Source organism: Ascidiella aspersa, chromosome 7 (genome assembly GCF_963924565.1).
Source record: "Ascidiella aspersa chromosome 7, kaAscAspe10.2, whole genome shotgun sequence".
Classification (NCBI taxonomy): Eukaryota; Metazoa; Chordata; class Ascidiacea; order Phlebobranchia; family Ascidiidae; genus Ascidiella; species Ascidiella aspersa.
This window is the reverse complement of record NC_139453.1, coordinates 22,191,691-22,219,462: the sequence shown is the minus strand read 5'-3', so window position 1 is coordinate 22,219,462 and position 27,772 is coordinate 22,191,691. Positions and strand designations below refer to the sequence as shown.

Genomic DNA, 27,772 nt, shown 5'->3' with positions numbered 1-27,772 from the left:
TTTCCAATTTGTGAGACTATTACCCAGTTGGGCCATTTTATGGCTACTAACAGATGTTTAATTACCGTAATTTACTTCAAAGAAAATAAAAAAATAAATACTCATAATTAAACAAACAATTGTTGAGAAAACTTCACAGGCAAGGCAATAGGGTTTTGCTGTAAACACTTACACCAGGTGGCAGATTAATTTTAATAATGCATCTCGTAGTGGGTTATCAGGTAGGCTAATGAGGATTGGCAGTACAGCTAATGTGACACGACAAATTAGGGTAATTAGCGAGTTGTAATTGTTCTTTGGGTTTATAAATAATAAAAGGACCAGTATACCAAAACTCATAACGGCTTTAGATAATGGAAATGAGCCAGCAATTAAGTTTTTACGACGTCTAGGGCGGTATATTACTGATACCAAACGTATAATCATGGATGTAATCATCAGGTTTTATGGATCAAAAACACAATAATCTTAAACTTTCAATATTACAAAATCCAAGTTCAGCAGAAACCAGAAAAAAACGTGTGGACCTTTTACAAGTCCAATGAGTCAAGTCTCCTAAAATTCAACCAAATAAATTAAAACAAATGCATTTCTTGGCGCTTTGTTGCTTTATTATTGAACATAATTAGTTTTTCTGTAGCATAAAATTCTTAGTGTGCCCCTGAATGAGAGTTTTAATATAAATTGCGTAAAACAATACGTTTTAACAACAACATTTTGGTTGCTAATTGGCTTGGCTATTATTCTGACTACAACACTTTTAAAGTAATCAAGAAATATTACAAAGATCCAAACATCTAGCTGTTTAGCCCAAATAAACTTGTAAACATTTGCCCCTTGAAGCTTGCTTTAAAACCTATTTTGAAATACCTTTCGGAAATTGCTAATTAATTAGTCCATTCAAATTCCACCGAAGAGCGTTAAGAACTAAGCTTACATACTAAATGAGTGTTTCTCAACCTGTGGGTTGCTAACCAATATTTGGTTTCACCGTTAAATTTGGTTGGGACACCAACTAAGGCATGGCTAATTTTATATAAATTTGAATTATTAGTTTTATTCAATGTCTTATATCTCGCTTACAAAAAAATAGCGAAGGCAATTGCGTCGCTTAGTAATGGGCTCGCCGCAAAAAAGGTTGAGAAACACTGTGAGTAACATTTCGTCTAGGACTGCATTGCATACACGTTCGTCTAAAAAAACACACCGGCAAGTGTTTGTTACCGTTATTTCCTATCAACAAAAATAAGCAAGTCGGCAAAACGCAGAGAAAACGACTCCCACCGGCGACGAATAGAACACAACTCATCATTATTCTAACTGTATAAGCCAAAATACATTACGTCAAAACACTTCATTGAAAGAAACGAAAAACGCCTTAGCAAATCGGTTTGGAATTCACTTTTTCCCATAAATTGGATAGGGTTTATAACTACCGGTAGTACAGGGGTTTAGCGCTGCGTTTTCAACAGCGCGTTTTTACGTTGATCGGCTGCTGAGCATTTACATACGGCTCGAGCTACACGTTAAAAATGTCAAGCAAAAAATCTCATTTTTAAGTTACGTTATAGCTCGAAACCAGTGTAGATTCACAGAAAAAATGCATTACTATTAACTAGAGCTGCGTGGTGGCGATAACGCTAAAATAAGGCCACTGAATAATTATTTTTAGGGAATCAAAACGGACTACGTTTGCCGAGAAGCGCTTTACAACACAAGGCGTCGTTTGTACAGCAGATTCCGAAACCGTTCAAAGACGGCAGAAATGATAAGTCAATCAAGAATAGCAACATAATTACAATTGTACACGAGGGTGCGAAATCAAGCTCGAATGGAAACGACAAATAAGTATCCATATATAGCAGTGGTTCTCAAACCCAGGCCAGGAAGTTTTTAAGGTCAACATCATTTTAATTTTATTACTGGGTGATTTGTCAGAGCACACCCTTCTCATTGAGCGTTAATGATAATAAGTCTTTTCAGCTTGTGTACAGATAGTTAGTTTGCGTGAGGAGCGACTTAAATACAAATGGCAATAATTAAACGTTGATCTTTTTCAATTTAACTTGTTTCAAAAATTGTTTGGGTCTTCAATTTCTCCGGTAGGAGCAAAACGGGTTCCCATTCAAAAGTTTGAGAGCCACTTGTTTAAAGTGCAGAAACACGCAATTCATTCACGAGGGAAAAGTTAGGACACTTATCATTGTCGTGTAGAACACCTTTGACACACCAATCGAAGGGCCAGTTCTATCGATATTTACATCGAAGTTTCAAAATGTACACGGGGGACGATTCACTCGCGCGGATAATAGGGGGGCGGGGGGGCAAACTAGCAACACACCCCTTCAAGCTCGCTGTTGCACACATAATGTACATTGTACAGTAACTACGACGCTGCGTGACAGAACTGCATTTAATAACAAAAATCGCCGCAATGACGCGAAAGGTATGACGTCAATTGTCGGCTTGGGCGAGAGCAAAATTGACTATAGCAATTACCTACAAACGGTCTACAACGGCAAAAATGCATACATTTTACACGCGGCTGTAAAAGTTACCACTCTAACTGCATAACGTGCAGCCGATAATTTTACAATTATTACTGTTACACCGCAATACAAACAGGTAGAATTCTTTATCAATTTATCGGTCGGGCGGCCTAAAACGCAAGGCCAAGAAACTTTACATCGAACTTAACATCTAAGCGAAACGGAATGCAAACTTTGGGTTTTTCGTAGATTGGCGCACATAATATGGACATTTTATTAAAGACGTTTAACAACCTCATGGTTTGGCTGCATGAGCAACCGAATAGGCATATCGCTGTATTTTTTATAAGAGGTGGCGCTTATTTGGTCTGAAAAGAGCCTTTGGGAGGACTGGTGGTAATAATAACGAAAACTGAACAAAGTTTACAGCAAAAAAGTAATACGGGCTCATGACGTATATACGCCTAACTAAAAAGAAAACCTACATTATAGCACCTTGTTATAGTGTACACATTCGCAAAGCAAGCGACTCTGCCCGTGATTTTACCACACGGCCAAATGGGTAACTTTGCTACGTTACTTTGCCCCAAAGCGAAACTGGTTATACGTTTTTCAAAAGGGTTAACAAGATCGCGATTTGGTTGCTTACTTTCGAGAACGACAAAAAACAGCGGCAAAGCGCAAAGACGGGCAACACCACTCTGCGTTAGCAACAGCGAGCGTATACTACAGCGCTAAGGTAGGGTAGCAAAATTGTTCTGTACAGGCCAGATCCGCCGAAGAAGAAATGCGGCTGGGACTGATCGGTGCACAGCCAGGGCTTAGGTTTTTTGCTTTGGGGGCTCTCGGCCTATCCGTTTTTGGCATGTACACTTGCTTATGGGAACATAGGGGCGCCAAGTACACAACAGCAACGCTAACAACCACAACAAAAACGTTTAACAAACGAAACGGCGGGACTCCCTAAGAGGAATGAAACTTAGAACTCTAAAAAAAAATAGTTGAAACTTTTAAGCGACTGATTTGCGTTACAAGATTTTTGGGGAAATCGAGAAAAATTCATCCTACTAAATCAAGCGCAAACAAAAGATAAACCTAACGTTTTAAAGCGCAGAATTGGGTAATCAAAAAGCTGAGAGCGATTCATGATAAAATTAAGGCCAAATAGAAAAAAATGATGGTGTCAGGTTAAAACTCTGCAATATAGAGGGCAGACGAATTATACACAAATGAGTTGTTCGACGTAGAATAAAAAAAACAGAACATTAACACGAAGGACTGTGTTGACCGTTACTGCAAACAAAATCAATAGGGATAAATTTATCTTTTGAACTCAAAGAGAATCGCATCGCCAAAGCAGCGACTAACAAAGAAACACACGGGCAGTGTCGTACGTCATCAATGGTGACGTCACGCCGTTTAGGACAGCACGAGACCCATGAGTTGGTAGGAGTCAGCCGGGTGTATGAAGTGATGGTCGGCGCGTCCGCACTGAGGACAGGTCTGCTGTTTGCTGTAGTCGCTGTAAAACTTGAGACCGCTTCGGATGTCCACGACCACCGATCCTAAAATGGGGAAAACAACGGTTTGAAAAAATGATCAACGCTGTTTTTATGGTTTGCAAACAGAGTTAGAAGGTTAAAAAGCTTTACAGAACGACAGGTCACGCGTTCTTTCTGGGTATACATGTGGGCAGCTCAACTCGATGACCGAAAGGTACCTTCGCTGTCATTTGTGTTCTTTTTTATGTTATTTCGTTGTTCAATGTTTGCAAAGATGCGCAAAAATAAATTGAATAGGAGTCTAACACAGATTGTTTCAGAGGACAAAGCACTAAATACCGAGGGTCTCGTGGCGTTTTAAAAACCTATACATCACAACGAAAATCGTCGAAATAACAATTTTTAGGCACAATATTACACAACATAAATAAGCCACAGCTATAAAGCGGTAGCAAATTAATTATAAACCCACAAATATCGCCAGTGGATCGCAGTCCATTTTTTAATTGCTTTGAAGCGTTCTTTTTAGATTTGGCAACAAAGCCACTTGCATTGCACTTTGGCAACCGCGATTTTTTTTTGTTTTTTGAATGTGTAATTTTAGATAAACTCACCGCAACCTTTGCAGCAGAGACGGCGCTGGCAGCACGGGTTGGCCGCAAAGATGTCGTACATGTAGAGCGTACCTAATAAAGAAAAAGCCTGTTAGCAGATTTGTACTTGATTGAAATTAACCGTGCTTCTGTGTTTAGCCAAGACGTTACTTATAATATTCTGTAAACTCAAGTGTTGTCCTTACCTTGCGCAACATTTTTACACCACACACAGAAACAGATTAAAGCAGTGGTTCTCAACCGGGGTGCCGCGGACCATTTCTTATGCTCAAGGGTGTCGATAGGTATTTGAGAATTTAAATAATTTTAAAAGATTTTTTGCTCAATTGGCAAGCTTCTTGATACACCATGTGTACGATTAGAGACCATCGTATCAAACGACATTGTCCTACATGTTTTAAGTTGATTGTGTTGTTCCAGTTCCATTTATAGTGACATTTAAGTAAAATATTCTACGAAATTTCCAGTCGGGGTGCCCAAAATCTATTTATGATATTAAGGGGTGCCGTAAATCATAAAAGGTTGAGAATCACTGGATTAAAGAAACAAAAACGCCATTTGTCTGGCGTGTAAAACTTTTTTGATGACTGAAATAAGTTTATACTCCTGTTAACTTATTGAAGTAGTGTCGTTGTTACTTACAACACACAACGCATTTGGCAGTAAAGGAAATGTACCATACGATAAGAGTTGCGTTTACGATTTTATATCACCACCAGTGAACCATGCAATGACATGCCTAAATATGGAGAGATTTTCGCACAGCAGACGTAAGATTCTCGCCCGACCCATAGGAAATCAGCGGCCGCGATGGCTAATTTTAACCGAAATGGGAAGATTTAATGTCTAACATAGGTCTGTTAAATATGCTGTTGCTACCAGGCATAGTATATTTAAAACAGGTTCCTCTGGCAATATATATTATTTTCTACCAACGTTTCGGCTTACTATCTGGCAAGCCTTCTTTAGGGACACACAAAGCCAACAAGAAGGCTTGCCGGATAGTAAGCCGAAACGTTGGTAGAAAATAATATATATTGCCAGAGGAACCTGATTTAAATATAGGTCTGTTATTTGTCAGCTGGTTGCGAAATTTTGGTAAAATGCATGCTTTTAAATCTGTGTATAGGTTTTAAAACGAAACCTGCTGATAAGTACATAATCGTGAGATAAAAAACAACAGTATTATTTGCCCTTCTAGGATGTATTTATCTAAATAAATACATTTTATATTTAACTGTATTTATAATTCCTAAGTAAACACGGGTACATGAAGAGGAATTGAGAAAAAAACAAAGGTTTAAAACTATGTGGTTGCTTTCATGTGTGTAATTTTTTTTTGAAGTTAGCATACTGTGAACTGACAAAGCGAAGCGGCTCTAACATACCAATAAACTCTAACAGCGGCGGTTTTGTCCCGCTAGTACTCCCAAATCGTTCGTTCAAGCGTGTGCTTCCTTGTTAGGCCAAATCAACCACGTTGGGTTAACGATTGTGTTCGGCCATGTAAGGCTGCGGCCAAAGCAATGTTACAGCAGATTTGCGCTAAGGCCTTCTCAAGAATACAACATGTTTCGATCTAAGTTAGTGATCTTCAACGTGTGCACGGTGTACCCTAGGGTGCACCAAAATAGGCATGGGATGCACCAGTACAAAAAGGTATACAAAGGTGCTTCACAAAATTTTAATAAACCAGTAGTATTGGACATAAGTTTGTTTGAGTGCTCTTTTGTTCTCAGGTTTGTTTAAATGCTGTTTTGTGACATGCAATAGTACTCGCAAAGCAGCCTGCAGACATAATCGAACTCTCACCGACGGTATTCGGCAGCTCCGCTTGGTTAAATTAACATGATGATATTGATATGCAGAATGATTTTTTATATTGATTTTTGTCTCAATTTACCTTTTAAGTCAACAGGGTGCATAAGTTCGTCACAACAACTTTAAGGGTTCACCAAACCAAAAAAGGTTGGAGAACACTGCTCTAAGTTAATAGAAAACTAGTTTAAACGCGGATGGCGCGTATTGTTGTTTTCACAACAAATAGTTATTAACGCCGAACAGCTCCCTTTCTAGGTAAGCATTGAAACAAACAACTGGAACCTTTTGCATAAATAAGAGTTAGCGGCCTTGTCTAACCGACCCAATGGGTCAGCAATTATCGTAAACCTGCCATGTCATAGATTAGGCGACTGTGTTGTTTGAAGTTTGAAACGAACCTTGCCACAACAAGCTTCAACGCGTAGGTATATGGCACTCGACGACGATGCGACCATATTTGGAGCGCTGGCGATTCGCCAACGAAGATTCTTGTTTACATTCAAACTGTGTCGTCACTGGCATAACACTCTGACATGGTACGGCCATTGTTTGCTCTTTGGGCGTTCTTTTTTAGTTTGTTGGCCTCTCTGCGCCGAAGTCGAGTGCAGTTTTTTTTAACTAGAAAATCGCCAGGCACTCCCACTGCACGCCTTATTCGCACAGTCTAATGCGGTCAAAGACCTCTGTTATTTTATCTCCAGGAAGTAAGCTGGCCTTTTGTAGGGCGGTCGATTCGGCATTTTTTCTCCCAGACCTGTCGGTTAAGCGGAAACACTTAGCCTTTGGCGGTTCGAAATTATTCGACTTTATTTGGGTTTTATTTTTAAACGCACGAAAGCGATATTCATAGAAACACTAGCCGGATTACTTGTTATAAAGGGATTTGTTTTTACACGCACAATAGCGGTGGTACATGAAATAATGGTCCAATAAATTGTTCTACTGGCAATGAAAAATATGCGGGTGTTAATTAAGGAATGTTCGTTTTGACAATTAAGGTGGTAGTGAAACAAGACATTGAACTGCTCAAATTATAGCAAAGTAGTATTGGGTTAAGAAAATAAAATAACCCTGCAGCTCCATCTAGCGGGTTTAAAATCGTATTACGAATGCAAGCCGTGCTTTGAAAAAAATATTTATATCGACAAAAAAAACAACGCAAATTAATAATTTTTAGAAAAAATATTTATATCGACAAAAAAAACAACGAAAATTAATAATTTTTAGAACGATTTTGGTACGTATGGATTGAAAAGGCTAATTTGTTTCGTAATTTGTAAGGCAAAAATAGGTATAATTTGCACGCGACGAAAGTGCTGAGTCTAACCCCTGGTAAGTCACTCTCCATTTTAAGGTTTTACAACAATAAGGTCAAGCTCGAGAAGTTGTTATCGCCACTAGAGAGGGATACGTTTCACATTTATTCCGGTCGCATGATACGCATAGCGCCCTGATACCGACGACATTACAACACAACACAGCAATCGCGCCAAAACTGTCCAAAATACGCAACAGTTTACCGTTAACATACTACATGACCGCCAAAGCAGCCGGATAGTGTAAAAACCGTACCCGAAAGGTAAAATATAAATTTACGGTATTCTCGCCAACTACCTGGTCTCGAACACGCCAAAAAAATAAGACCGCTTGTAGAACTAGACCAGGGGTATTTGAGCTTTTTTAAAAAAAGAGTCAGACAACAGTTGGGCCTGACGATCGCGGGCCAAATAAATGTAGGATTGGCAAACTCGGGCCGGGTACAGCATTTCGTGTCGAACTGTATGAACTTGAATATCGGTAAATGCAGGAATTAGGAACTAAATTCAACAAAAAACTGCTTTGAGCATTATGGATTATCGTTCAGTTTATTTTTAACATTTTGTGTTGATTTTCATCATAAAATATTTCTAAAAATATTCTCGTATGTGTAGAATATTTCGTATATTAGCTTTATGGGAACTTAAGCCTCGGGCTGCATTTGGTGCGTGCTAAGTTTGGTGACCACTAAACGAGGAGGTCGGGATATTGCGAGTTGTGGAAAATGATGATAACAAAAAGCCGCTTACCCAGCTGATGGTGGGTTCCCTCCCACCTGGCGTCGCACAACCTGCATACGATCGTGTGCAATCCCTCCAAGCAGCGCGTGCACGCCGCATGCACAAACTCGTGCTTTCCCTCCACTTTAATCTGCAAAAAAAAACAATAATTTGGCATATCGAAAAGCTTTACAAGCACGAAGCAAGCTTGAACGTTTTTGAGGCAACTCTATGACATGGACAGGGTACCAAAAGTGTATAGTTGTGGATTTATTGTTATTAATGTAGTTTCAAAAATAGCGCAAACTTTTTCCACTAGTTTTGGTAAAAAAATGATTTAAGTGTATGTACACCAATTAAGAGTATAGTGGTGCTTACTATATAACTGTAACAATTAAAATTAAGTAAGAGTATCCCTAAATATGTTTGCGACAACATTGCCTGGCGCTAAATTTACAGTTGTAATATTAATCACTTAAAAAGCTTGACTATGTCTACATAAATTTTGTTAACAACGTTGTGAAACAAACAGGTCGATAATATTGAAACGATTTTAGGAAAAAAGTCTCTGGTGGCTAGGTAAAAATGTCCGCTAGAGAGCACCAAAGATCCACTTAGCACGAAACAAGTAGCTGACCGTAAAACCTCAAGGCTCCTGCGAATGTAAACGACTGAACGCTTTTCTGGGAAATCCTAATATTTACTCCCAATTGAAAAGCGCTCGATGGGGGCTACATACACTACGTTCAATAGGCGTTGTCAATATTGGCATTCATACTAGTGTAGATATCTCCGAACGCTAGGGGTGGTAAAACACTTTTAAACAATTTGTCATGGTAAACCGCTTTATGATGCACGTTAAAAAACAGGTTTCATTTATCTTTTTTTCAAAATCGGCCAAATCCAAAGTAGCTTCTACCCCATTAGGAATGTTATATTGTGCACTTTTGCAGTTCGCATAACATTGCCAAAAGGCAATTCAAGTTAGAATTGCAAAATGTTAATAGGTTAAAATACATTTAAATCTAGTATATGTTTTGTCAAAATCAGATTTTTATAACAAAGCAAATTATAACTGTGCAGTGTGTGTATCAGGGTTTTTCATCAGAGGGTAACTTCGTCTACAGTTTGAGAAAAAAAAAACTGTTTAAAATCCTTTTTAATAAAACAATATGCGAAAATAAGGTTATAATTAAAAATAACAGCAATAATTTTAAAGTTTGGGCGATTTGGAAATTTAATACAACTAGTAAGTGCAAACAGCAGCAGCAGCAACACAAACAGCAATTGCAGCAGCAAGCTAAAGTATGCGGCAATTCCCCGACACGGCAACAACAACTCGTTCATGTTTGTTCCGGGACAACACACAGTTCCTCATTCCGCAAAACACACCCACTCGATTAGGGCTGATCCAGTTGCCCCAAACGGGGAATAACCGGGAAATTCACCACACGTATTGGCGCAGAGGCGGCAGCATCGGAATTTCGGTGACCAAAAAACTGGAACGCCAGTGACTACTTAATTAGGCCTTTAATTATTTGTTTTTGTTTTATGAGTGGAGATTCAGTGAACAAAACTTGGTTGTAATGTTAGAGCTAATTCGCTACCTTTACTAAAGAGACTAGGATGAATACCTAGGGTCGCTGTTATTTAAAATAGGGGTGGGCAGCCTTTTCTCATTTGCGAAAAAAGGTGGGCCCCAGGTTGCCCACACGTGATCTAAGCTTTTGTTTAATCATCCGAAAAACAGTGCGATTTCTCCGACGGTCTCTCAAAATATACTTCTGCAACTACAGCAGAGAATTAGCAGCTAACCATGTTTGAAAAAACACCTTTACAATAATTTGTCACGGTAAACGGCTTTATGATGCACGTTAAAAAACAGGTTTCATTCATCTTTTTTTCAAAATCGGTCAAATCCAAAGTAGCTTCTACTCCATTAGGAATGTCATATTGTGCACTTTTTTCAGTTCGCGTAACATTGCCAACAGGCAATTCAAGTTAGAATTACAAAATATTAATAGGTTAAAATACATTTAAATCTAGCATAATATGTTTTGTCAAAATCAGATTTTTATAACAAAGCAAATTATAACTTTGCAGTGTGTGTATCAGGGTTTTTCATCAGAGGGTAACTTCGTCTACAGTTTGAGAAAAAAAAACTGTTTAAAATCCTTTTTAATAAAACAATATGCGAAAATAAGGTTATTATTAAAAATAACAGCAATAATTTTAAAGTTTGGACGATGAGGACATTTAATACAACTAGTAAGTGCAAACAGCAGCAGCAGCAACACAAACAGCAATTGCAGCAGCAAGCTAAAGTATGCGGCAATTCCCCGACAAGGCAACAACAACTCGTTCATGTTTGTTCCGGGACAACACGCAGTTCCTCATTCCGCAAAACACACCCACTCGATTAGGGCTGATCCAGTTGCCCCAAACGGGGAATAACCGGGAAATTCACCACACGTATTGGCGCAGAGGCGGCAGCATCGGAATTTCGGTGACCAAAAAACTGGAACGCCAGTGACTACTTAATTAGGCCTTTAATTATTTGTTTTTGTTTTATGAGTGGAGATTCAGTGAACAAAACTTGGTTGTAATGTTAGAGTTAATTCGCTACCTTTACTAAAGAGACTAGGATGAATACCTAGTTATTTAAAATAGGGGTGGGCAGCCTTTGTGGGCCCCAGGTTGCCCACACGTGATCTAAGCTTTTGTTTAATCATCCGAAAAACAGTGCGATTTCTCCGACGCTCTCTCAAAATATACTTCTGCAACTACAGCAGAGAATTAGCAGATAACCATGTTTGAAAAGCAAGGCGAAACAGTCTGCGGAGCCAGATTCGCAATCAGTTGCCCACATCCGGGCTCGCTGTTTAATTTAAGTCACCGAGCGCAGTTTTGCGGCCGCGTGGACTTGCCCAACATTTCCGGAAAGCCTTACAGCTACAGGAGTGAGGCTTCAGTGATTTTGGCTCCCTGCCTGTGCAAGGCTAGGTATGAAATATTAATAGAAGTCACGTACGCCCGAAGGGAACAGGGGAGTTTTGGGGGCGTGTCAGGGGAAGGCGACGACGCGTCTTTTTGCTCTTAAATGCAAAACATGGGTCACTTTCTTTCGTGAACTTAGCCATTTTGCTGCTGATTGGCACTAAAATGATTGAACAGAGGGGCAAGACCAATGAAGGGTCACGACCACGACCAGTGTGTTCTCTTAACCAATTTTTTTTGCTGGAACAGTGAACAGATGTTTGGTTTTGGGCAAATATATTTTAAAGCTAAGTTAGAGTCATGGATTTTGTAAATTGTACAAATTTTAATTGAATATGAACGAAGTACGTATTTTATTTAAAAAGTCTCTCCGTATAATCTGGTCAAATTTGTTACCTAACCTTAACAGATAGCTGATCGTGCAAATGCATGAGAATCGAAATTTGCTGCGCAAATGGCCAGGTGCAGCGCATTAGCGTACCTTAGGACGGCAGATTGCTGGTGGGGTCTTGTGGCAACACGTTTTAAGGAGTCGCGAGCAGCACATCCCCACATAAAATGTCACACATGAAGCAGTTTTTCTATACCATTTGATATGCAAATGTCAATTCTAATGCAAAGGACAGTATCGTACTAAGTTAAACATTACAAGTGTGTGCAGAAGCAGACAAAAACTGGTATATTCAGCACTATTAAAAAGATATTTTCATTGTCAAACCGATTGGTCGATGAAAGATTTATTAATTTACATTTGTTCGCAGACTAAACAATTTTAAGGCTCGTGTTAAAATTCCAGCAGACTGCGAGATAAAAAAAAACATAGTTTTGTTTCAGAAACTAAAAAAAGATGGACATCATACGCCGCCCAAACCAGCAATAAGGCCGCATATTTATACAGGTTGCTGCTTAAGATGAATTACTTCAACAAATTAAATTCACACACAATTTTGCAAAATAGTCTAGTTATTCAGATTAAAAGACTTGAAAATAAATAGTAGAATTACCGGAGTTACTATCCACAACACTATATATATATTTTTTTTTTTAATTTCTATTCGTTACCAAAAAGTTGTATCCGCCAATTCGTCGTAAGTCACTGTTTATCAGGTGATATATTAAAACAATTAAATGTGTTTGTATGACTAAATTTGAGTTAGGAACTTATCGATCAGAAGGCTTCACTTTGAGACGCCAAAGTTATTCTTAGCATAATGAAGAGCTATAATGAGGCATCGTAAGTTGCTATAACAATATCGGTCATCGTCAATGCACAAAAGTTAACTATGTCTTGCGTTTTGCAAAGTGAACCGAGCAGAGGTGCATTCTGCATTAAACGACATCAACCTTGTTCCTTACACCGTAGGTTGTCAGTGATTCATATAAACTTAACCAGCAGGCCTGCACTGTGACGAGTGACGACAGTTGACAAGACGCGTCCCTGTGACGCGCCATTCGAATTTATTCAGGCTCTGTCGCTTGCAATTAGGGACGGTGGCGCGCACGCGTAGCGTCTGCGCTTAAACACGCGCTGTTTGCAACTGAGCCCATGCATTGTTTTTTTGGAGACCGCGCTGCTGCTGCAAAGCCAGTCGGAAATGACGTCACGCTTCCGTCACAGCGACCAAAAAAAGAGAAAAACGGGAGGCGCGGCGCTTGGATGAGAGAGCGTGGTAAAGCGATTGTGCGCGGCGCGGCAGAAGTTTTATTGTTGTTGTTGGTCTGGTCGCAAAAAAATAAATTCACCCGAACACGTTTTTATGCGGTGGGAAAACAGAGCGATTGAGCACAGACGGATTGTTTTTTTCAGGCCGTGCTGGCATTCTGCACGTCTGTATCTTGGCGACGTTTGGCGTTTTGAGGTGCGCCAAACGAGGTACGTGACAAAATGCAGGAATGATTTGGAGCGGATGACATTTTGAAGGACAAAAGTAGTTTGGGCATTTGTTAGTTTAGGCGAACTTGTAACACCATTATATAGAGTGGGACAAAAGTAGGCGTACATATATAAAAAGTAAGGTTTGGGTCTAAAAGTAAATTTATTGATTTGGGGTTCTTGATTCTTCTCATACACCTTGTTCTTTATAACACTCCCAAATAACAAAACCATTAGTGTCAGGTCAGGTGAGCATGGTGGCCATTCAATGCTACCTGTTCTTCCAGGCCAACGCTGTGGAATAACTGTAAGCCTACGTTTGGCCCACCCTGTATTAATAGCGTATTAGCCCAACACCGAATGCTACCATTTCTATAAAATTACTCACTGGGCCTTTCAATGTAAACCCAAATATATTTCCGTGTTTAAAAAGGCTCAGATGTATTTGTTAATCTGTAAACATCCCACAAAGTAAAAAAACGTGGGAACTGGGACGCCTTTTCACGACCATGTTATCTGTCGAAGGCGGAAATACGACTAAAAAGCAGTCGCATTGAAAGCAACTGTTGTTTGTCAGTACGTTTTCACTGGCCGATCTACTATCGCGTCGTTTGATTGTGCAAAATAAATGCACAAACCTTGAAGCAATTCTTTTCGGTCTTGCCGTTGCATACTGGACTGAGAAACATGGTGCCATCCACCAGTGGGAAGTGGTCGTAGATCGGCATGTCGGTGCCACACACAACGCAATTCATCTAAAAAATAACACAAAATTTGACGGGTTAAATTAATTATTTTTTGTAGAGTTGCTGGCGCTCCCAATAAAACAACTAGATCTTCCCGGCTTTGAAACGTTTTGAGCTTTGCGCTTTCATCGTCGCTTTTTCTTCCATTTTATAAGTTAAAACAGTTATTAGTTCATAAAAACAAATCTTCTCGGGTATAATGAGTGAGTTCGGTTAGCATAGCTGTGCATTGAAAGCAGGTTAGAAGTTTGTTGTTGAACTATCTTATGCACGTAAATTTATTTTCAGCTATTGCCAAATTTAGAAAACTACTTCCTCAAACACAACCCTCGTGTATGGTCAGGCGAAGCAATGAAAACAAAAGGCATGTCGTTTTGCTGTATATAGTGGTTTAGTTCGTTCTGTCAGAGCAACTACTTCGCAAATAAAATAAGATTAAGAAAAATGTGACTGACACAATAAATTATAAGAGGGGTGTACTGGTAACCCTAGAAAAATCAGCCTGTAGAACTTTGGGTAAGACTATGGTTGTTATATTTAACCGTGAAGAGTTCGGGTGGAAAACAATAAAAAAAATCGCCGAGCAAAACGATAATTTGTTTATTTTTTTACAAACTTTTATAGTTATTTGGTTGGATTAAAGTGACCAATAATAAGAAGCCATTATAGACGACGAAATCGTTCGAATGAATACAAAAAACAACTTAGTCTTCGCGGCCGAAATCGCTGCCTCAAATGTCGAGAAGCAAATAATTACCTGAGCGCACTTGACCAGACTGAGACTGGCCAGGATAAAGTTGCGCAGGTCGTCGCTTCCATATCCCTCGCCCTCCATCTTAATGCGATACGGGTTGACGTGCTGACGGGGAAGCACCTTCTGTGGAAAGAAAGCAACGACTTATTAGAGCTTGTGACACTAAAATGCACACGGCGGTTTTAAAGGCACAACGACTGGACAATAATGGGACAAATTTAGCTCTTTTGTTGCAGAAGTGCGTTGAGCGGGCTAGGAGTTTATTTCAAAGGGTTTAAATTAATGAAATATTATTCGGCAAACATAACAAACGAAAACGCGAAAAGCTATACAAATAGGCGGGGTAAACAATAAAGTTAGCTTTGCTTTGATGCAACCTTTGATAAAACAAGGGGTTTATAATAAAGTATTCGACCTGATTTAGAGTTGCCAAGACAAGCTAGTACAAACGTGGCGCTTTGAGGCTACAAGTATTACAAATCCCTTGTGGATAGAATTAACGAAAACATGCTGACAATAAATCGGCCTGATTTCTATAAAATTATGTCCGATAGTTGATGACTTTTCGGAGTAATAGGTCACAGCTACAGGCAAGTCCCAAGGGAGGTTTTCGAGTTTCGACCCTTGGTAGTACACTTGCACAAGTCAAGAGCTACCTTACCTGAAAAGCGGAGAAGTCGTATCGCTTTTTGAAGGTTGTTGATCGCATCGGCACCAATCGTATCTCAGTGTGCTGGGGCTGTCCGTTCGCGCCGTACTGCTCGTTCGGGATCGAGATTACCTGCATTTAGGCAATTCTGACGTCACAATCGGCGGGACGTTTGAATGTCGCGCTTTGTCTGGACCGCGAGCCAGGTGGTTGGCGCGAAAGGTCGACCGGACGTTAGATGACGACAAACGCTAACTGTGCCCTTTGCTGTTTTTTAGCTGCAAATCACGTTCTGCAGTTGCTATTATTTTTTATTTAAAGTTGTTATTGCCGACAAAGCGCCACTTTATGACATCACAGGCTGCATTGTGGCATCATACGTTCATTTAGCGCAATACTTTTAGTTTCTTTCGTGGATAAAAAAAGGTTTATACAAATACAATACCGCTGTACATGACGTCAAATCAATATGTGATTATGGATGTCAGATACCACGATGGTGTTGGGGCCAAACTTATTCAAACTGGTATAGTCACTTTTCACATGATTTAGCGATTGCCATTGTGATTGTTATTGTGAATAAACAATGGCAATTGGCTGTATTACAAATTAGGATTTTTTGGAAGACTTGCATGCCATTTTTATTAGGTTGAATGTCACAATTTGCACGCGTGTCGCGTATTAGCCACCCCTGTAGTAAACACCAAAAGTATTGGACAGCCTTCTGACCTGTGATCTTTTCTCCTCCGACGTCATCATGCTCAGGATGTACTTGTTCATCTCGCGCTTCTCCGCGTCCTTCTGCTCCTTATGACGCAGCGCGCCGAAAGGGGCGTGCTCGTGCGCGTTGATGACGTCACGACGGTGTGACGCCATCATCTTGTGCCAGGCCTCCTGCTCGGCGCCGATCTGCTGCTGTGGGTATCGCTCCGGGGGCTGTCCCGGGAAGGAACCGGCGCCGGGCTGCTGTAGAAATCCGTTGGCGAGCTGCTTGGGCATCGAGAAGGAGCGCATATCGCTTTGCTGGGGCGGTAGGGGGCTGGGGTCGAACACGTAGGGGTAAGCGCTCTCCGAGTACTGGTTTTGCGGCACCGGGATCGACGGGGTGGGCGTGGCGTTGGCGTCGAGCCGCTGATTGGCCGAGCCGTTTCGCCACAGGTTGTCGATGAGCTGCGTCATGGCCAGAATGTCGCCTTCGGTGCAAGGACGCTGGTTCTCGGCCGCCTTCGGGAAAACGCGCTGGATTTCGGACAGCTCTACGTCCCGGATGGCGCCCGGGTAACTCCTGGCCGCCCCAGTCGGCCCCGAGGGACCTTGGGGTGACAGGGGCGGCGAAAAGACCCCGGGTGGGGGTGACATATCGGTGGATGTGGGCGAGGGGGTGGTCTGCGGGCTGAGCAACTGCAGGACGTCGTCAGGGATTTCGGGTAGCGGTGAGGTGGAGGGAGCGTGAAAGCCGTTAGAGAAGCCTAGGCCACCCTGGCCACGGATTTGCGACGGGTGAAAGTTGAACATAGATCTGAAAATTGATTCAATTTAAAAACGAAAAATAAATTCGACTCATTTTCGCAAAAAAGGGCCTAACTGTCATTGATTTGGACTTTTAGGGTAAAAGATTTCCCCATTGCGACATGTGATTTTGTCTATTTCTGCTGCTTTTTATTGTATCTGCTCCAGTTAAACATGTCTTTGAAACCTTTCGGGAGCCCCAAAATATATTTGAAAACGAACGACAGGTCGTAAAATACTTAAGTCTTTTATAAAACGTGAGAAAAAACTTGGTCTGTGTGGAGGAAATTCTCTTTATTCTGTTTCAAACGTAAAAAACACATTTAAATCTTAGTACAATACAACTTAAAAGCAGCTAATAAACCAACAAGGTTTCGCACACTGACCTGTGGTGCTGCGAAGGGGGCGAAAACATGTAGGGGCTCATATCAGTGGTGCTGGGTGAAGCGCTGTTGTAACCCTGGTCGACCGACATCGTGGAACTGGTTGAGTGGTGACGGATGCGACAGTTGTTGCTAGAAAATTGTTGACCATTTAAAAAAAACATTTACAAAAGGAAGTACATCGCAAATTAACATGGCCAGTGAAGAATACAGACCTCAGTTATCGATATTTATTTAAGATAGAATAATACACCATATGCATATGGGAGGGCAGTGTTTATCCAGGTATATAACCACGTTCACATAAAAAAACAAATAAAAAAATAATTGGTGCAATTTAAAGTACGTTGGAAACCATGCATGTAATTTGCGGGAAACGTCCAAAACAATTGAGTTTCGCTTTTAAATGCACTATTGATAAAGTTTTAAGTAATGCTGTTAAAGAGACTTTACTCTGTTTGCACTAACGCACCTGCAAGCCGAATATACAATTCTCAGGACAATCTTTTCAGGTCATTGAATTCGACTTACCGCATTAAAGGCCGAAGCCCGGAACCATTTAAGAAGCATAACAAAGACGATAAAGAACGAATTTGCTCACTTGTCCGGAATGGGCTTCGACTTGCTTTTTTCGGTCAACATGGCGTATTTGCCAGCGCCAAGAGAAGGAAGGTCCTTATGCTTTTTGCGATTCTTCTTCTTGGCGAAATCTGGAGCTTCATCGCCGTTCAAACCTGTAATAAAAAAAACACATTTTTTATTTACGTTAACAGGAATCGGAAAACTTTTTTAGAAAGTGATTTCATTATACAATGCCCAAAAAAGTTAACTCAATTTTGTTTTATTAGTTTACACGGCGCAAGTAGATACTATATTTAAGTATCAACAATAAGTGCAATAGAAAAGAGCAAAAAAATCCAAAAATAAAAACCGGACAGTCCAGAAACTAATTTGAGCCTAGATTGATTTCAACTGAATAACTCGATATGTTGGAAAAACGTTTGAACGAAATCCTGAAACCGAAATGAAGGTGCAAACTGAACTTTACTGTCAATTTGTTGTATTCAGTAAATTTTAGTCCCGAGCGAATCGTTGACTCGAAACGAAAAACATTTCGCATTGTTGATGTTACACAATATGTGATTGTAACCAAGGTCACAAACTTTAAGTATCATACACTTTCGCTTTTTCACAAGCGTTACAATATTACTAATGCTGTTTGAACGCCACCCTTATCATTGATCAGTCTAAGCAGAAACTCACGTATTGCTGTATCGAGTAAAAAGGTCTTTTGGGTCAATGTTATGAAACTCCGATTAATACGTTCGACAAAACATTTTCTCCACGTACAACGTTTCAAACAGTGATACAAATCTGTGATTTTGGTTCGACACGTGATTTGTTTAAAGTTAGCAAAGTTTCAGAATAATATCACCACATAAAAGTTAATCCAAACTTACCAAGTAAACGATATTTAAGCTAGAATAACCCTGGCGACAAATACTTTTCGGTTTCCTACACAAAATGGACACATTGGGACCAGTTTATAAAGTCTAGTAAAGGAAAGTGGCCCGTTAATGTCTTGTGGTTTGACGCGCCATTCTTGCACCAATATACAGACGGGACGAACATAGCGCTCACACGAAACGCTGTGTGTGAGTTGAAACTTGTCAACGTTCTACTTGAAAATTATGGCGACCAAACAGAAAATCGTGTGCGAGATAAAGAACTTGTTATAAACTGGGGCGAAGTTAACTTTGTGAATTGCAATCAGGCAGCTTTACTTTTTTTAGCAGAAGAGATGATGCTGATTTTGATGTAGCTTCGGGGTCTTTTAAATACAGTTGTCGTAGTATTATTTTTAACCTTTTGGTTCTTTTTGGACCTTTTAAATGACAACTTGAGCAGCTACTGACTGAACGCTTTTATAAAGCTTGTACGAACAGCAAACAGGCAAGACCCAAACCAGACGACCTAAACCGGGATTCAGTCGTCCAAAAAAATAAAAAAACAGGCAAGAGGAAATAAGACGCCTTAACATTGCCGTATGCTTGTTAGCAATGTATGCATGTTAGCAATGACGCAAGGGAGGGGAGTCCCCACAGACCTTGTGAACAGCGCTTGCAGAGCCAAACAAGGACAGTGCCTGGAAATTCACACCGGCGGCCTGTCGGCTCTCCCAGCTAAGCAATACACAACACAACACAACAGACAGCTATACAGCTATACAGCGAAATAACAGACGAGAAACCGGATAGCAAAAGCGTGACGTCAATGCCATTGTGGTGCGCTCCATTGACGCTCTGTTGTTTTTTGTCAACGCTGAGCTATTTTATCCGTTGTTGTCAGAATAGTAGAAACAGTGCTAGGGTGTCTGGTTTCAGATGTACGTTGATTCCCATAGGCCGTTCCCGGTGGTACGGATTTCCGCTAATTGTACGAAGCTTAGCGCACGACTCTACAACTCAAAATTGTCACCAAACAAAAAACGGCCACCAACAGTATTTATCATATATTTTATAACTTCAGGAATCAATGCATTGTGATTCAAAGGTAAAATGGCAAATTGTGGTATCGACACTATATTCCGTAAATTTGTGGCTAATTGGGCAATACTAACACGTTCAGAAAAACAAAAAGCGCGGGATTCTGTTTTAACGTTGCAAATAGTATGTACTTGGTCCGGTTGAGCAATTTATCAAGAAGTGAACTATATATTTTTTCAATAGTTATCAGGTCATGCCAATTACGCAAGACGTTTGTATGTCCACCACAACAGAAAACAAGACCTTTTCCAACCATTCGCGGTTGGTGTGGTTTCGAAATAGTTTAAACAAAACAACACTAAAAAAATACGAAAGAAACCGGTTAGGAATAGGCCGAGCGCTTCCACACTTGCTAAAAAAGCCAGTCAATTTAGTAAGTGTTTTAAAATAATTAAGTGATTTTTTGTCTGGTCAATAGAGGGGGTGAAAACGGCGTGAGAAACTGCGCGATGAACAAAAAAAAACTTTCCAAAACGCCTCCCTTACCGTTGCTGGGCTGCGGCTGGCAGTAGATGTCCTTGCGCAGATGGCCGTGCTTACACTTGCAGATGCAGGCGCGATAGGCCAGGTCGTAGCCGCGCTTGGTCCACAGGTTTTGGCGTCGTTGCTTCTCAGACCAGCTGCGAGCGCGGCCTGCTCAACAACAATTGGAAAGGAGAGTTATTTCAACGTCATGCCTGTAGTCTGATGGCACGACCTACAACACGTAGTCGCCTTCTTTGTGATAACAAAATCTTTCAGATTCATGAAATAAAGGTAATGCTATAAAAAAAAACGGTAGGTATGCATATTATATTACGGGGACGGCGGCAGTATAATATAATTTTAGCAAGCGCAAAACCATGGAAATTGGGCCAGATTTTACTTTCTACCATTAGTTGGCTTTTCGTTTATAATTGGCGACATTGTTAGGGCAATATGTATGTATTCATTAATTTGTAATGAATAGATATTAAACTGATTGTTGCTGAAATTATTATCACAAATATTAACAAGTTGTAATGGTCAAAATAATTGGCAAAAAACAATTCTCAGAAAACTTTCGCAGGGTATATTCGTTTTTTAACCAAATTAAAGTAGCAATGGCGAAAAATTAATACAAAACGTTTATTCGCCAGCTAAAATACTTTCTGAATGCTGTTGGCTTACTAAAACCATTTAATGTACAGAATTATTCCTTCCTAACAAAACCTACAAAAAACACCATACAATCGATAGAGCAGCAACATTAGGCAAAGCGTTGTATTGAAAAGGCAGTAAAATGATAAGTAGCGGTTTATTAAAAGAGAAAAACAGAGTTGAAACCAAGCAATCCAGTTAGCAAGATGTACAGCTCACATTTCCCATTAATTAAACTGCGACCGCTGACCAGGATAAAAAGTCGAAATCACATGACAAAAAGTCGAAATCACATGACCAGCCGTGGTGACGTCAACATTGCATCATCAACCGAAGCACCTCGTGCGAAACATCACGTAATAATGGGGCAATAATAATCCGTTTAATACGTCCGGAGGCAAACAGACAGACCAAGCTTAAAACGTTTTACAACTTGTAATGGCGTTATCTTTCCAAGAGATGTTAATGCGTTCAAAATCCTAAAGTGACTTTGGCTATCACGTAATAAGTTCACTTTACGATCTTATGTTTTATCGGTTGGGCAGACCAAGGAAAGCGCAGACTAAGCAAAACTGAAAAACAAGTCAATTTTGGTTTCAAGTGCGCGTTAAATGTGTTTACCAATGCTCCTCATTACACGACCATATGGCTTATATGGGAACTCGGTTGACTCCTGCTGTCACAAACATGTCGCTTAAAAAGGGGTTCTGCTGGTACCTTGAAGTTAACTTGTTCGATATTATCGGCTGCTGCTTTGCAGATTGCAACAACATTTGCAACTGTGACAGAAATCAGAACAGAATTAGCCACAACCCTAGCATGACTCTTACCACGAAATCTAAAAATAAGCCATTGAATCGTCTCGCAAGTTAACAGGCCATGGGCGTAATTCGCTGTTCATTGTTATGCGGCAATGCAGCGTTAGCAATCGTTCTATAAATATCTAAATCACCATAGAAAAAGTTTCGGTAAAACTTCGGTTTAGTTGCAAACACAAAACAAGAGATATACAAGGTCAAGGTTTGAGTTTCTAAAAAGTTGAACGAAACCTACAGGAACTACCGCACCAATAGATAAACCGGTTAAATCAAGAATGAAAACAATTGGGTCATTTTTTTTAGCAGAAATGCATTGCAAAAGTTTGTGCAAAAGGCGTCGACTTGAATAAACAAATAAAACTGGATGGTGTGAGCGAACAAAAATATCTTCATGGGTAGGCGGTTTTGGGCGCCTTTGACACATTTTTGCCGCAAGGCCGCATTTTATTGTTCTAACCCACGCCTTAATAGACTGTTCAAATTGGAATACCCAAATACTCTGCGGCAAGCAGTCTTGAAAAGCACAAAACGCTGACGAGGCGCGATGTACAAACAATTCGAGAAATAACAAAGATCTGCTATTTGTTTTTCCACTTCCTGCTATAATGTGTTTTTCTGTTAAAAAAGGCAGACATAATACAGCTTTCAAAGAGTTTAAAACATTAGAAAATAACAGTAAATCTAACTTTTAACAGACAATGACGCAATGACAACTAAATCACAGTGAGAGAAGTAAATTCGCAAGCTGCAAATCCTAAGGTTTGCATATTAACAAGAGTGATGAAACCTTCCACATCCGTTTTTTTACGTAGATTTCCAAAATGGACTCGGCGTATAAATTACTGGGCACCTTTAGACGAGGATTATAACAATTGAACTCTTGTGAACCGCTTTTAATGGGTCGCCAGCATCAGCTGTGCAACACGTGAGCGAAACTAATCGATTTCGCGTTAGCTGGGCAAGGAGCGTGTTTTTCTGGCGCGAGGCCAAGCGGGTCCAAACTGTTCCGTCTTAGCTCGCTTTGGCAGCCAGCCAACTCTGCAGAACGGGCGAGCCGAGCTTTTGTTGGCCGATGCTACCGGCGTTTTGCGTGACGTAGCCGGTGTCAAACGGGTTCGTCGCGGCAATGTCTCGGGGTCAGGCGGGTTCATCGTTCGCAGTGCCGGGTTTGAACAGAGAGAGCGCGCGAAGAATTACCGACGGCCTGACGTGAGCTTCTGCTGCAATCTCCATGTAAAGGAAACATAAACAGGCACAGCTCTGCCTACCTGGAATTATTCGTTTATTCGTTCAGACTGGAATGGCAAACAATTGGACGCCAGTTAAATTTAAAGGTGTGAAACGTCTGCTGCATACCGAACTAAAAAAACGAATTTGTTGGAAAACATTTCATTTGATCAGGTACCTTTAAAAATGACCGACTGGCCCAGATCAAAACCGTGAATTATTAGAAAATTACTCAGTTGAAATATATGGATGTTATAATAACCAATATAAAAACCACACCATGTTCACCTTTCCAAAACCTTTCAAGAGTTTAGGAATTGCACAATTTTTTATATTGTAATTTTGACATTATAATTTTTGTATAATTCTGTTTAGGAAACAAGATTGTTGTACCAACTCAACATTATCTAAAAGGCATATAATAACTTAGGAAGAGAAAGTTTTATAAAAACGGATATTTGTAAGCCAACACAACACATAAATACTGTCAGTTGAGCAAAAACGATATTTATTGCAGGTATGTAAATCGGCGAAACTTCTATTGAATTGGGACTATAACATTACCAGGAGTATTGCACAACAAACCCCACTAATTGTTGCATGATATTATTAATATTAAACTAACCAACACCGCGAAAGAACAACTATAAAATATAGGTAAACACATTTCAAAATTGTTTGGGAGTGTCATAGTCCTTCTATAAAGATGAAGAGGGGAGGTGTTAACAGCACTTCACTTTAAAACAGTGTTAACTCAGCCGAAGCATACAGAAACCAAAATACAAGTACATAACCGAATTATTAAATTGAAACAATAAATGGTCAAAAAAAAAAAAACTACTATGATTAATCCGCATCACCGTACGGCATTTGCCAGGTTGAATTTGCATCTTATCTGTAAGTTGGGATCAAGTTGAGAAAGGTTGTGCTTGACCGCACGTTCGCCACGGGCGAGGGTAATAAACGGTTCAACAACAACATCATCGACTCGAATAGCGAACGCCGTGACTTCATTGTCAAGTAATTGGCAAAGACGTAAACATCATGTAACTGGGAAACAGGCAGCGGCCCGAAGTAAATGCAAATTGCAGAAATGTACGCGTTAACGTAGGCAGTGTGTTTCCAAGGTGTTTTAAAACACTGAAACAATCTCTCAAATTTGTATAACAGCCTTACAAAACATAGTCGGTTTCTGCGACTGAAGCAGAAATTTAAATGTTTTCTGTGGTAACCAAGGTTGAATGTTAATAAAAACTTGCGTACGGCTGTGTGACAAATCTCAAGGAGATTTTCTAAATGAGCTATAACACTATAATTTAGCCATCAATTTGCATATACCCTTAAAAGCATATTATAAAACACTCTTGGTTCAAAAGCAAACAAGAACGATTTTTATACATTGAAAACACTTGACGGGGCTTCCGTATCTTTTTAATTGGCTAGGGAGCGACAAAAAACCCGAGCCACAATAACAACAACACACGCCAATCTCGCGTCTAGCGAGGCATGCTGTCAGTCACGTAAAGCAGCCGCCTTCTGTTTTTGCCGCGACCAAGGTACCACGTGGCTTTTCGCGTCGGGTGCGCAGAGCTCGAAGTAAGGACGCGCGTAGTGCTCGAAATCGTATTCGGGTGTAGTTGTTTATGACGGGCTGCTGCGTACTTGGTTGTTACATGATGGATGGCTTTACTGTCCACGAAAGTGGGGTTAGCAAGAGACTAGTTAAGGGCGAAAAGTAAGCAGCAGTGTGACAGTACATTGTGACGAATATAAGCACCTGCAACATCCAAATAGGGACTAAATATTTAATCGCAGATTGTAGAGAAAATTTTATGGGGCGTAAAATCATTTAGCCGAAAATCACCTAATAACGGCCAATAGACAACACTGCATGGCTCACACTTTTCATAAAATGTGGACAGAAAGTATAAGTATCTTATTTTACAACTGTGACTATTTCTTCAAAATTTACATGTAACTACATTTGTTATAAGAAGTGCAATTACCACATACATTTTCTCTAAAAACATAAAAAATTCTGTCAAAACAGTGATACACATTTCAGCAATTAAAACCAGTAGCCCAATAAATAAATATTAACATATTTCTATAATTTGACTATCGGGTCCCAAACAAGTTTGAGAGTGTAAAATACACAACACGATACATACCATGAGATCGCAAGTAGCTGAGAATTCCTTCCTCCCATGCAGCAAAGCATTCAGCATGCATGTAAGGACTTACAGGACAAGCATCGAAGCTGCATATCACTTTTACCATCTGCAGAAATATCACTCATTAAATAAGGATGCACTTAACATGGGTTGTTTACTGGCGCTATCTAAGCAAGTCTTATCATGCTGTTTCTATTACAGATTTTTAGGTAGTTAAAAATATCCTCTCTCAAAAAATATTGAAGAATTATATACTAACAGCAAATAGGGCAAACCAAAAACAAGCCTCATAATTAAAAACGGCTTTGCTGACATGCTATCTTTGCATGTTTTAGGAGGTCACCATTTAAAATATTTTGCTACTGTTGGCATTAAATCTATTTTACCCAAACAATTAAAAGTCACATATTGCAGCATATATATCAATCTAATATTGATACCATCAACTCAACTTGTGCCAGCATAATTACAACATACTTTTTCAGTCAATTTGCAACTTAGTTGACTTTGCAGTGTAATTTCTAAAAGGGTTATTACATTTTTTTACTGTTTAACATTCAACACTATAAAACTGACAAAATACTTACTGACTGTTTTAGGGTCAGAACTCAGAGCAAAGCATTTTTTTTTGTAACTATAAATCCACACATTTTTAGGCCTTAAGTTAGCAAGTGTGTTCCGAAATTTACAGCAATATTAAGGCAAAAATGTTTTGGAAAGATCTTAATATCCATATATAAAAAACAATATTACCATAGACATTTCTGTTGCAGCATTCTCGCCCTGTGGGCATCCATTCGGAAAACAACATGGCTTCATGTCTTCACATTCGCTATCTACTGACCCAGAGCTACTACCTCCTCCTAGATCAAAATTGGTCTTGGTAAAAGATACAGAAAAAACAAAACCATCTCTAAACTAAACTATGATTAAACACTCTGACTCCTCAACTTGAAAGGTTATTCATAAACAAGAAGATGACAAAATAATTTTAAGACATCTACAAGCAATTCAAGTTTAGAACACATTTAAATGCAACAAATTTTAAAGGCTTCCTAATTAATGAAATAGGGTTAACACCACAAGTCTAAAGAGTTTTCTTGGAAACATTCAAGACCAGTGCTTATTTTTGATTTAGGGTCTGGTGAATTTATTTTTAGGAGACTTAATTTTAGTACACATTTTTTAGCCAAACACAGAGAGGTCAGGGAGTAAAAGTCGGCGCACAACTGCACTTAATACAAATTATAAAAATGCAAAAATTGCAGTAATGCAAGACATTGGGCGCTCTTTCACTATTGTACGTGAAAAGTTATGCAAAAAAAAAATAATAATAATACCGCATACCACAACGCATATTGTTTGGGTTAGGGTGCGGGTTAACGTTTGGATGAGGGTGGGTCAAGTAATATTATGTTTATTATTAATAATAACTTGACCCGCCCTCAACCAAACGCTAACCCGCACCCTAACCCAAACAATATGTGTTGTGGTATGCGGCATTTGAAGAAAATTTTTTTTATTATTAATTTTTACGTACAATAGTGAAAGAGCGCCAGACATTGTAATGAAGCAAAAATTCCAAATCGAGATAAGCTTTAAGCATCCTATAATCCCAAATGTTTGTGTGGATATACAAGCCAAGCCAAGGATGTATAATTTAACCCCCATTTATCAGAAGTTACCTAAAATTAGCACACATGTATTACTGCTCATTGCCGATTACTCTTCTCAAAAATTAATGTACACTGACCACTTCCAGACGACATCTCTGGTCCACTGAGGGTTCCACTGCTACTGCAAATCGACTTTTCGCTGTCCTTTCGGATTCTTTTTCCCGGCATCGTGTTGACTGTTCATTTGCTTCGAACCCGGCTGAACTTTGTAGAAAATCCCTACGAAAACTGCACTGGGCAATAAAGGATTGATCCGGACTGCTGCTTAATTGCAAACCGCTGTCAAGCTAGTTGACAGGCAAAGGCGTTCAGTGTTTTTCAGTCTCACTTATTTACTTTACATAAGCTGCACACACAACAACCAATATCAGAGCACATACAAAAAGGCAGCACATTATATTTTTAACAATAAGTTAACCACAGTTGGCGATTAAATGGCTCTAATTTTCCAGAACGTTCCTTGCCATGCCGCCGCCAGCCCATGCCGTCCACGAAGTTGTTTACGTGCTTCGACTGTTAGCGCCATAACCGAAGAGAAAAACTTTGTTTCTCTCTTATGCGCCGCGGAACTACCGCTAGCCAATCGTGAATTCTGACGCCCAGTCTGCTCCGCTTATTTTTACTCTTCCGAGTTGCGTTTATTTGAGTGCGGTAGCTCTCCCGGCGCGCATGGGGACGAAAGAGGTCCTCTCTTTTAAAGCTTGTCCATGTTTTCAATCAGCTCTCATTTTCAAGTCGTCGTTGCTCGAAAAAAGCAATCCTTTCCCGGAGCAAAAAGGGGGCGTGTTGGTATTTGACCGCTAATAAACTTTGCACGCATCGAATGCGTGGCCTGATGA

The 27,772-nt window shown here is 39.9% G+C and overlaps 1 protein-coding gene across 1 annotated transcript; it reads right to left on the bottom strand.

Moving 5' to 3' along the window:
* Positions 1-961: 961 nt before the first annotated feature.
* Positions 962-27,431, bottom strand: LOC146138343 (headcase protein homolog). The gene is made up of 13 exons (XM_083393321.1): positions 27,011-27,431; positions 26,011-26,120; positions 25,255-25,363; positions 20,406-20,552; positions 17,975-18,107; positions 17,377-17,505; positions 16,211-17,000; positions 15,494-15,613; positions 14,836-14,955; positions 13,971-14,087; positions 8,493-8,613; positions 4,606-4,677; positions 962-4,054 (listed from the first exon to the last, which is right to left on the bottom strand). Exons 1-13 carry the CDS (start codon positions 27,099-27,101, stop codon positions 3,909-3,911), a joined length of 2,205 nt encoding a protein of 734 aa, XP_083249447.1. The 5' UTR covers positions 27,102-27,431; the 3' UTR covers positions 962-3,908.
* Between the last annotated feature and the right edge of the window lie 341 nt (positions 27,432-27,772).

Bases quoted from the DNA above. Each gene is read 5' to 3' on its own strand.
- LOC146138343 (XM_083393321.1), bottom strand. From the start codon at position 27,101: ATGCCGGGAAAAAGAATCCGAAAGGACAGCGAAAAGTCGATTTGCAGT. The intron at 18,108-20,405 runs GTAAGGGAGGCG...TTTTTATTACAG, and splicing joins CCAGCCGCAGCCCAGCAACG to GTTTGAACGGCGATGAAGCT. The intron at 4,055-4,605 runs GTGAGTTTATCT...TCCCCATTTTAG, and splicing joins TCTCTGCTGCAAAGGTTGCG to GATCGGTGGTCGTGGACATC.